The sequence below is a fragment of the Lissotriton helveticus genome, chromosome 1_1 (genome assembly GCF_964261635.1).
Source record: "Lissotriton helveticus chromosome 1_1, aLisHel1.1, whole genome shotgun sequence".
Lineage (NCBI taxonomy): Eukaryota > Metazoa > Chordata > Amphibia > Caudata > Salamandridae > Lissotriton > Lissotriton helveticus.
Genome location: NC_136057.1, coordinates 1,185,091,674 through 1,185,103,808, shown reverse-complemented (window position 1 = coordinate 1,185,103,808; position 12,135 = coordinate 1,185,091,674). Strand labels below are relative to the sequence as shown.

Genomic DNA, 12,135 nt, shown 5'->3' with positions numbered 1-12,135 from the left:
ACACAGATGTTAGTGACTATTGCAAAACACCTAGGTAGGCCCATTTTCGATCACAACTCATTGCTCCTACCACTCACCTGGGGGAGTCACCTATCACTGGTCCCGACTTAGAGGCTCCAGCAGGCTGTCCTGGAAGACCAAGCCTTTAGCCAGGCGGAGCTGATTTAATCTTTACTCTGCATAGATTATAAGGCATACCATGCTATGGTGCACATAGTGAGGAACAGGTTGGGTCTCTTGCTTGCATGGCTGATATGACAAGACTCAGTCACCACTCCCACATCTGCCATCTGACTCTCCCCAGGTAATATGGCATATTCTCAGGAAGACATACACACACAGCATTCTGCACCCTCTATCATGCATTGTATTGCTTCGCAAGTTCTCCGCTGCTGCCTGACGGCACTGACTTCCTCTGCCTGATCACCATACCAGTGGTGCCTGCCATGCAAAGGCCCTCTCTAAACTGCCCAATCACAGAGCAAGAACTCTGTAGCACCATATGCGACTCCCCAGTTTGCAAAACCCCAGGCATGGACGGACTGCCAAATTAATTTTACAAGACATATGGGGACCTACTGGTCCCGAATTTGGCAGAACTCTGCCCTAGATACCGGAATATTGCCACAATCTATGTGCAAGGCCCTTGTGATCTCTCTCCCAAGGCCAGGGTTCAATCCACTTGAGGTCACCACTCAACAACCACTGGCCATATTGGGCAGCGATTATATGATCCTAAGCAAAATTCTAGACTGCTGAAAGCAATGAACATTTTTGTCCACCCCTGCCAAAATGGCTTTATTCCCAGCAGATCCACCTCCCTCAATATACACAGGTTACACAGGCTCTTACAGGAGGTGCCATCACGTTGGCCTTACTCAGCCTGCATGGCTTTGGATTTAGAAAAGGCCTTTGACATGCTGGACAGGGCCTACATGTTCAAAGTGCTGGGGGAGAGGTTCCTCAGGCTGGTCAGACTACTTTACACCGAACCAACAGCAGAAGTAAAGATTGGTCAGCTCATCTCTGACCCATTCCTGGCGGGCCATGGCACACACCAGGGTGCCCTCTTTTGTCACTACTTTTTGCGTTGGTGATTGAGCCTTTAGATCATCACATCCACCATTTGTGGAGAACCAGGGGCATCCCGATCAATGATGAGACACATGCAGTCTCACTCTACGTGAATGATGTCTCGATAAACATCAGAGATATCCGTGAGGGGGTGTCCAACATCGTGCTCGTACTAGAGGCTTTCACAGCTACTTCGGAATTGGTGATCAACTGGACTAAAACATTCCTGTTCCCACTGAATCCCACTTGCCCATGCACATCATAGTGATAAGTGCCCACAAGACCAAGTGGCAACCCTCCCCATTTTTATACCTACATATCAATATAGATCATGTCAGCAACAACTTATTGGACGGCAATCTAGTGAAGACAATGTCTTTCCATAGGCATCAAATCACGGTCTTGTGCTCTCTCTTCCCATGACAGTGTAGGACGGCTTTGCCCTCTCCAACATGGTTATATTTGCCAAGACTTCTTTACTCTTTCGCCCACTTGCCTAGCCCTATATCCCGTAGCATATTCCGTACATTGAACACCATTTTGGTAGATTTGATCTGAAACAACTGGCGGCGTAGATTTGCGCTGGCCGAGCTGCAACTACCTACGGAACGGAGGAATCTATGAAATTCGAACATTACTACATTGGGCACAACTCCAGTGGTTAGCCTGTTAGCTGGCTGGCCGCAACTTGTCTGAGATGGGCAAAAGTGACAGGCGGAGAGCCCCGACTATCGCTAGGGAACTATATCTCTCAAAATCAGAACTACCAAAGCCCTAAAACAAGCTGCTGAGTAAAGCCCATAGCTGCTGTCCGGGTGCCCTGTGAGCCACTCCAACTGAAGCGTTCTATCCTCCTGTGAATCTGCTCCAGAGCATTTGTATATTCTGGAAGACCACAGGGTGAGATGCTGCAGGGGCCTGGGAGGAAACGAGCATAAGTACCACAGGGGTCTTGTTCCAGAATAAAGCCCTAATCCCCTTTGATCTCTTGTCTGAGCAAACCGGGTTACCAGTGGCACAGTTTCTACTGCACCACCGCTTGATTTCAGACCTGAAACATCTTTGGGGAATCACTAACACTGAGCCCTGTACTCACCATTTACTCCAGGTACTGTTGAGCATGGGAATAGGGCGGAAGCTTTTCTCCGAAATTGATAAGCCATCTCGACAGATCCGTAGATTTTTTTGCTGCACTCTGCAAGAACTTGTCCGCCCTCTAGGACAAACAAAATGGGACAAAGCGCTTGCATATCCACACAGCCTCTCCCAACGCGTGATTTCGATACATACAGCACAACATGCTGCACTAGGTTTACTTGATCATGGGATAGATCAGACTGCCCCCATTACCACCCCTCACAAGCTTTGCCCTTTGACCCAGTCCTTTTGAAAAGCAGTGTGCACAATTCTCTCCAAGACCACTGGTCGAAGTGAATTGAATTGCATAGGTAGCTGCATACTAAGGCGCTAAATATGATGAAAGATTGGAGGGGTGACAAATCGATTCCTTGATCCAGCCCTACTTCTGGCGAGACCCACAATCACAATGAGATGGAAGGCATTGTCCTTGCCTATGGTCACTCTGTGGCAGGACACGATGATCCAATGGGCAGAACCAGAGTCTGCATAGTGAGGGGGGCTGAGGTCTTCGTAAATACCCCATTGTGTCTGCATGGGACTACTTGATCCTCACATTCAAAAGTGATAGCAAGGACGACACCAGACCAGCCTCGTCGAGCCTCCATCACCCCGCTCCTCGAATTGTGCACCACTCATTCAATAGCGCTCATTGCGCGATGATAGCTTCCTACAGATGACACTTCATGGCTTGTGGCTACAGACCCGCAGTGGAACACACCCACACTCAACACTCCCATGTTTTAAACCTCACAATTATAACATATAATCCTGCTCATTACCGTTTCTTGTTTTTCACTTTTTTTTGTTACTGTATTACACACCTGCACTGCACTATACTGTTGCATAACTACAGTATTAACTGACTTATTGACACTTCCCATGATGCCTGTCTGTTTACCGCTTTAATGATTATATACAGCTGAAAACGTAATCAAAATGGTTGGGAAGAAAGAAAAACAAGCATTTACAATGCAATGGTCTCGGCTTTGTTAAAGTTAGAGCTATTGGCATTGCAAATGGATTTTTTTCATTTTTTGTTTTTTTTAAAACATAAATAAATGGTATTGTCATTTACAATGGCAATAGGTGAGCACTAGAGAGTAGTAGAGAGTATTAGCGGACACAGAGCCACACACACACACACAGAGACACACACAGAGAGCCACACACACACACAGAGCCACACACACACAGAGAGCCACACACAGAGCCACACACACACACACACACACACACAGAGCCACACACACACAGCCACACACACACAGAGCCACACACACACACACAGCCACAGAGCCACACACACAGCCACAGAGCCACCCACAGAGACACAGGTCAGCCGGTGCGCTGGCGTCCATGCCCTGGGCACCCACTGCCCCTCACCACACGCCCTCCTCCGCCCAGTAACGCCCCAGGGAACAGAGGCAAGAAAAAACGAGCTCAACTAGGGGGCAGAGGCAAGAAAAAACTAGCACAACCAGGGAACAGAGGCAATTAAAAACGGGCACAACCAGGGAACAGAGGCAAGAAAAGCGATCACAAACAGGGGGCAGAGGCAAGAAAAGTGATCTGTAGCCAATATTTACAACTAGATGGTCCTAAAAGTTGCACTCCTTTCGATCCAATAATATATCATGACATTGATGGAAAATGATTCTATTAAATCTACAATAAAATATTTTAAGAAGCACAGCTGCACGCCAACAACAGAGCTGCAATTATTCAACTCATGGTTTTTGCTGTCATCGACGTAAACGCAAGGTTAGCACTACAAAATGTTTTAAGATAACATTCAATTCATGAGTGTAATGGAGTGGTCATTTCAATTTAAAAGACGTTTTTGCATAATGCAAAGATTATCATATATTATTTGTTTTGTGTTTCATAAACTAGTATAGGTTTGAGACAAATCCACTGATAGTACACAGCGCACTGGACATGAACAGCAGTTCAGTATTCTCTGGAGAAAAAGGGCACAAGTGCGGAGGATAACATGCAAGTGGCACCTTCAAAGTTATTAGCAACAAATCCTCAGGCAGGGCGCATTTAGTGGACAACATCCAGGGATTTGTGAAACATCCAGATATCTTGATGGTCAGAGGTCGGCTGCGGCTTCAATATACAGAGACCATGATATGGTGTGGTGGAAGTAAAGGGTTTATTAGATAGGCTAGGTGATTATAATCGAAGGTCGCAGGACCAAATTAAACTAGTAAACACCCCCCTCCTCATACACACAGTTCACTAGTAATCCCCCTGCACAAACACGCAGCTCACTAGTAACCCCCAGTGCACAAACACACAGCTCACTAGTACCCCTAAACCCCTGCAAAAGCACACAGCTCACTAGTAACCCCCGTTGCACAAACACACAACTCACTAGTAAACTCCCCCTTCTCATACATACAGTTCATGAGTAATCCCACTGCACAAACACGCAGCTCACTAGTAACCCCTAGTGCACAAACACCCAGCTCACTAGTACCCCCTAATCCCCTGCACAAGCACGCAGGTCACTAGTAACCCCCCCCCCCCCCGTTGCACAAACACACAACTCAAGGCCCTGAATGATCACATAACTTCCCCCCTGCCAGGAGAAGTTGTACCTGTGGCGCGATTGTGAAGAAGATGCCAGGAGGAGCCTTGCAGCGTTGAAGAGCAGTCAGCGGCAGAGTAGCGGTCCGGAGGAGTCGTCGGGAACCAGCTGCAACACGATCCAGCGTCAGTGGACTGTGGAGTGGCCCCGCTGCGGAAAGGTTGGACCAGCGTCCGAACCTGTGGAGCGGAAAGGAGTAAAAACTGGGAAGGAGCTGGCGTTGGGCTCCAGACCGGTAAAGAACGCAGGAGAAATGGCCTGGAGACACTAGCGGACCAAGTGAGGAAGCCGCGTCCAGGAAGAACACACGCCGAAAAACTCAGAAGCAAGGGGTGGGGCAGGGCCGCAGTCTCAGGCCTGCCTTAAAGGCCCCTAAAGGGGCACAGAGTTTTTCTCCTCCGTCTAGAAGCACGAAGAAAAGACGGTAAGTGCCAAGGCATACTGCTACCGCGACCTGGGGAAACCGGCAACAAAGGCGAGAAGCAGCGGGGGCAGTTTTGTTTGAGAATGCCCCCTTTTTTGTCTGCTTTGCTGCGACGCGAAAGGCCTTGTGGGACAACATTGCCGTGGTCTGGGTGTTGCGACGAGGCACAAACTGGAGTCAGTATCTTTATTCACATTGTTTTATCTTTATTCACATTGTTTTAATGAAATAATGGGAGAAATGTAAATTTGAAGTTCCTGGTTATTTCTCTAACATGCAGAAGTGTTTCATCTCAGAACAACAGGTTATATCACTGCATTGAGAAGACATTTTTACAGGTGATATTTTTTAAACATCATAGTCCTTCTCCACCCCTGGTGACAATGCTATTAATCAGCTAAAAAGTATTGACTCAGTGGAATTAGGCTTTAATCAATGAAATCAGGCATGGGGGGTCTCTAGGAACAATGAGCAAGTTCCTTGTCCTTCAGTAACTCACTATGATTTTCTTCGATCAGAAGTAGCTCTCACGACAAAAAAGGTTGGCGACTCCTGCCCTAAAGCGTGAAATTAAAAAAAAGAAATTGCAGGATAGACTGACTGGTACAAACAGTTGTGGCCTCTCAACTTTTTGCCTAATCTAGAATATTGTGTAATTCCTGGGGCGAGGGAGCAAGCCTCCAGAAAACTTAAGAAAATGCTTGACATAGTTTGAAGGGTAACCTACCAAAATGGTGCATCATTTAAAATGCAACTCTCATGAAGGGAAGCTTAAGAATCTAAACCAGTGTTTCTGGGAAAAGAGTAAGATTTGGACCAACATAATAAAACCATTCAAAAGTCTAAAGTTCACAGGTAAGGACTGGCTCATGGACCAAGTATATTTGAGATCCTTCCTTTCGTTGTATGATTAGCTGCTTACAGATGTCATTTTATGGATGTAAGGCTTGGAGACATTGCTCATGGCTGGATGACAGCTTTAAACTAGGAGGCTGAGATTAAGACACTTGGGTCCTGGGGCGCGGCTTTGGAGCCGATAGCAATGGCGGCGGCATAAAAGAGCTCCGTCACTCAGGTCCTTGAAACCCGAAATATCCACACATCCAGCCGCCAAGTAGCAACAAAAGTGCCCGTGACCTAAACTGGATCGCCAGGGGCACGAGTTTGCAGCTGAAAATCGAGCTACAAGTGGTGTTGGCAAGTCCCTGGCCTGCATGACAGACCGCTGCTCACCCAGCAAGACGAAAGACACTGAGCGCGACCGAAGGTGCAGAGCGGGACTAGAGAGCGTGGGTGAGGAAACATCGTGTGGCGCCTCGGTGCCCGAGGCCGCTGTGAAGAGAGTCGAGTGACAGTCTCAGCAGGGCAGCATTACCGTAAAGCGAGGTCCTGGCAAAAGGCACGGGCGGCTGGGATCGGCAGCTGTAGATGGGGCCTGACTCCTCCCCCGGGCCGTTTGACCTGTGCAGCCACTGTGGAAGCAGTTTGTCAGCCTTGCGGCCTTTGGTGAAGAGAGACTGCGACAGGGTGGCATTGCGGCAACGCAAGACACCAGTGGAGGTTGTGAGAAGCAGCTGGGCCTAGTGGAATCCGAAGGGGCTTGGCTCCTCCCCCGGGCCGTTTGTCCTGTGGTGCCGCTGCGATAGCGGATAGTCGACCTTGCAGCTTTCGATAGAGAGAGACCGCGATGCCGACTGAAGTCCCCTGGCAGAACACATCTAAGGCCAATGGGTGGCGGCGTGAACACCAGCATCCAACAGAGTCTGCTTTGCTGCTGGAATGTTTTTTGCAATTTTCACCCCGAGTGGGCTGGGTATGCTCAGACGTGAATCCCAGGCTCTCCACACCACTGGAGTCAAGCTATCCAGGCTGATGAAGGCTGATAGCCAGAAACAGGTCCTTGGATGCTTGATTCCGGTCTGGGAAAGACATGGCTTGGTAGTTCGGACTGGACTGTTCCCTTGAGGCACAGGGTCAGAGCTGATTTGCATATAGCCAGTGTCTAACCCAGGGTGGTGTGGAGTGCAAAAAATGATGGATTAGGCCCAGATCCTTGCACTGGGGTGAATGTATGACATTGTTCTACATTCTGTCCATCAACTGTGTTTTTTGCTGGAATGTTCGGGGGCACAGAGTGAGGGAAAGCACATCAGCCTTTCTCTGAGGTCAAGAAGAAATGCCTCGGAGAAACGCGCCGTGATTGTCGGATTCGGGGGCGTGTTTTCTTTCTCTCCTCTTCCCATTGGCTGGAATGTAAAATTCCAGCCAATGGGAAGAGGAGACAAAGAAAGTAAACCCCCCCCCCCGAATCCGGGCTTGAACGGAGTGATGCCCCTCTCCTCCAATGGCTGGCCTCCGTTTCGGAAGTCAGCCAATGGAGAAGAGGGGCGGGTTCAAGCCTCCATAATGAAACAAAATTTCTCACAAGCGCAGCCTACGCAGGCCGAGACCTAAAAAGAATGGGGCAGGTGGAAAACTAGGGACTGATTTACAATAGATCCCCCTCTCCCCCACACCCTCATTTGAACCGGTAAAGCAATATGGTCTCCGATTTGAACTCTTACCAAGTGAATTCATCCACTGCTACCTGGACTCACAAGGGCCACGTGTCTACAGGACTGAGATTTGAAGGGTTGGACCTCTTTTGACTGTTCTAATAAAATGACTATTATTCCGAGGCAGGAGACTGCCCAGAAGTGAGACTCCAGCTCCACTCCAAGATGTGATATCTACACACAGGGAGTGAGACTTGGGGTTCCTTGAATTAGACCTTCCTGGAAGCGCCATCACCAGTCAGACCTGACCTGATGCTGCACTCAGCAATTGCACAATCATCTAGAATCCCTCATTCGGAGGTTGCACCCACATTTGCTGCCATTGTACCCGCAGGGAAAAACACGTGCTGCTTAGATCTCTAGGGCATAAATCTCATGCATACGCTTCAAAGGAAAGATGAAACGCCCCCTGATGTGAAATGTCCAAAGTGCCTTGCCGCAGCTTCGATGCACTGAGAGTTATGCTGAGGACTCCAGACAGACTCAGACATGCAAACCTAGGTTTTTAAGAGTTAAACCATCTAACAGTTCCACCAGATGTCCAGATTGTGCCTTTGCTTTGTTCTTTAGCACTCGTCGAGGTACCTTGTTTTTTTCCGGTGACAAATGAATCACAGTCTACAGAGAGACTCAGATTGCTTCTTTTCCTACATTGAGAACAAGCTATCTCGCTCCACCATGTTGTTTGCATTAACAATACCAGATGTGCTGCGTGGGGAGTAGTGAAGGGAGAGAAAACCGCAGTGCATGCTGTGCATACTCTGAGAAAGGATCCCTACAACGGAAAGCAGATCAGGGCACGTTATTGCAACTCACACCAATCCAGCTCCAGAGCCACGTTACTCCTACGTGGACTGCCTGCGAGCCACTCACAATGCTCTCATCAGATACAAGTTGTGATATCTCAAAAAGAGACTTTGAGACTGGAAAACGAATGAACGATTCCATTATTTATCCGCCAGGGAGAAGACGCAGCAGTTTCTATATTACAGAGTATTACTCAGGGGCGTAGCTTCGGGGGGAGGGAGGGATGTTTGGCTACATGTGCTTTCAGTTGGGTATGGTGAGGTGTCTGACCGATTTTACCAGGAAGTTTTACAAAGACAGACACAAACACACACTCTATCTATCTGTGCTTTGAAAGTCTTCAAAAATGGTGGTTATTTTACAAAATATTGTACTTTCTCTCACTTATTTCCCCTGTCTCCCTTTCCACTGCCCCTTTATCCCCTCTCGTGTAATCTGCTTGTCATATAGTATATTTTAACATCATATGCCATCGTGATTGTTGGAAATTCTGAAGCTCACAGCCCCCAATCTTACTGACCAAGCTACACCCCTGATATTACTTTGAAGTGACAGCAACAAAACAGGTTTTTGACAAACACTGGTGGGCTATGTAGAGGAAACGGAGGTGCTGGTTTGAGGACATCACACTATCAAATTCCTGCAGATCCTTGCATGGGAAAGCAGATACTCTAATGCGCCAATGAGCCTTTTCACAGCGTCTAGCGTTCATTGGTTGGCATTCTGTAACACCACACACTGCAAAAAGCTGCTTCAGAGTGCTTGCAAGACAAGGATTTCCTGCAAGCGTATGGTTTTAGCGCACATCTTCCATTTGCTGTATAATTTGCAGATTTTACCTAAAAAATATTGTTTCTAGCTCCAACAGATCTCAGGGTACTAAAAAAAAGCTCTACACGTCATGTCACACAGTGGCTGATACTTTCCAAAGATTAAATGGTCAGCTTTCGGTTAAGGTTGCTGTATTCAAGCGTTGAACTGATACTATCATGGTGAAACTTTCGTCTAGAGGGCATTACATTGTTTTAATATGATAAAATAGTGAAAAATGCCATAATTTGTTTTTTCGCTACATAATTCAATCAACCCTGTTGCATAGTTTGATCCTCCATTTCTGCACATATCCAATGACCCTGAAGAGAGCCAGCCATGATCAGAGGGAATAAGGACAGGCTGCTGGTGTAGAGGGGTGAGCTCGAGACATACCTCCCACCACAGGGCCATTTCTCTGATTATTATTAAACAATAACGCTTCTCTAGAACCCCCTTAGCCCCCCTCCCCCACCACCCTATACATACGAGACGATGCCGCCGCGGTACAATACTTGCACTTCAGGTACTTGGTATTCGTCATGCACCCTCTGCTGGCGAGTGCACGAGTTTAGTGTAATCATGCTCTACATCTGCAGCAACCCTTTATAAGATATACTTTTAAATAAACAATATGTCTGATGATGAATTAGTTCCAGTATGAACGAATTCTTCACCAATCTAATGTTCATTTGACACTCAGGACTTCGGTTACTGGCGAGTTGAATGCGAAACATGTCTGTTAAATACTTTTCAGCCTTTTTTGGTGCTGTTCGGGTTCTAAATTGAACATGAATTATGCTCTCTTGAGTGCAAGAGGACAAAAATACAGTAACGTAAATCCCCACTGAAATGTTTTCATCCATTATTCTTAGTTTTTGCACCAAAGTTTAAATCGGCAGCACATTTTCAGACATCTGGTATATAGATCACTTCGACTGGGGTATATGTGTGGCTTTGCATGTATGACAATTTGAGCGCCCCGCCCGCTAGTCCTGGGCGCTGATGCGGATGCTTTTAAAATACTACATAATATGAATGGGAAATGAGTTGTTTTTATAACCTATGCATTCCATGAACGAAACCCAGAACTGTATAAAAGCTGCAAGTGCAGGAAGATTGCAGGCGCGGTTTCAGAGTATTGTGAGAGCAGGCGAAGGTCCCTGCAAACTGCTCCAAATTCACATTAACAGAGCCAGGAAACGGAGTAAGTCTGAATGAAAACATAGATAAGGTCGCAAAAGCTGCAGCAAAACATGAAAATTACGCAATAATTCCAGGCAATATTGCACCAGCCGGGGACAATTTTGCAGAAGTATTTAAATGGAGGAGCAGGGCAAACTTTTCCTGTTGTACCAGTCGAGCTATACAAATTATTAGTTCCAGCATACTTCCCAGCTGCTTCCCATAGACTTGAACAGGGTCACCAGCCCTGAAAACCGCCTCGCTCTCCCAAAAATGTGATCTCCGATTACTTAAATGGGATTATCCTCCAAAAGCACGCTGGATCACCCTCGCCGGAGCCTTCAAAGGCTGAGAGATAAGGTTTAAGACTGTAGCAAAATGATATATAATCGGGTCAACTTTGCCTAGCATTTTTTGCAATGCCCACAGCCGATTCCAGATACAATGCAGATTGCCAGAGGTCGCTTAATCATTTTCTTCTCTAACTTGCATTTGCCCTATAATTCAAAAGTACACGGGGGAAAGCCCTATTTAAATAAACTCGATGTGTGCTGTGCGTACTGAATGGGATTCGAATTGCCTCACTCCAGTAAGAGCCGCGTTTTGCCATCCTCTGCCTCTGATGCTGTTCTGGCCAGAATAGCCCGCGCTGCCTGGCCCTTGTAAGCGACTTGGCGCGCAGCATGCTGTTATCTGCTTTGTTTCTCTCCCCTGCAGATGCCTGCCGAACCTGCAGTACCTCAGCCTGGCCCACTGCCGGAAGTTCACGGATAAAGGGTTACAGTACCTGGCCACGGGCGGGAAAGGCTGCCGGAAGCTCATCTACCTGGACCTGTCGGGCTGCACCCAGGTTAGTGGCCGCGGTGCGTGCGCGCGCGCCTGCCTGCCTCTTCTCCGGAGCACTGGGGCCGCACCGCCGTGCTCGCAGAGCCAGCCCCCCTGAAGGCTTCCCTCTCCTAGGTTTTAAGTTACACGACCCCAGCTGCTTACACTTTGAGCAGGCAGGCCGAGCGCTGGACGGGCTTGGCTCCCTTCCAGCCTGGTGTCACATCTCTAAACACTGCCGTGCGCGCGCTTAGGACTCGTGTGTGTTCATTCTATCCTGCTTCTGGTAGCTAGAGTTCATGCCGTATAAAATCTAAATTAGAAACCCCCACAACTCTGCTTTTTCTATCGTAAGAAAGACGGCAAACTTCCTACAAACTTCTTGACCTACGGACTACATAGTGTTTCAATGTACTTGCTTCACATGAACAGGAGCTTTACGCGTATTTATTTGATTTAATTAATCAGGCCAGCTAGTGGGTCCTTCAAGGGGGAACCATGTCATATGTGACACCTTCAACGCAGCTTGACGATTTAATCAACTGGAAATTGCATTGTGGAGCTTTTATTTTTCTTTCCTTATTGCCAGTGATGGGCATGGTGAATAGAGGGACCCCTGTTCCTAGTGCCTGACGTCATGTGAAACTAGTATCCTGCCTTTTATTTTGATCCTGGTATTCCACTATTATAGCGCATGCGCTGAAGCCTAGGCCTGTCTC

General features: G+C 47.5%; 2 protein-coding genes across 2 annotated transcripts in view; one reads left to right on the top strand and one right to left on the bottom strand.

Annotated features, from left to right (window-relative positions):
• LRRC17 (leucine rich repeat containing 17) overlaps positions 1–11,496 on the bottom strand; it is a 250,265-nt gene extending 238,769 nt beyond the window's left edge. Inside the window, exon 1 of the mRNA XM_078679379.1 lies at positions 11,379–11,496. The gene's annotated coding sequence lies outside the window, so the exon portion shown is untranslated. The remainder of the gene's footprint in view (positions 1–11,378) is intronic.
• FBXL13 (F-box and leucine rich repeat protein 13) overlaps positions 1–12,135 on the top strand; it is a 1,354,404-nt gene that overhangs the window by 625,255 nt on the left and 717,014 nt on the right. The window contains exon 12 of the mRNA XM_078679367.1: positions 11,309–11,441. Within this exon, the coding sequence (XP_078535493.1) occupies positions 11,309–11,441 (133 nt within the window). The remainder of the gene's footprint in view (positions 1–11,308; positions 11,442–12,135) is intronic.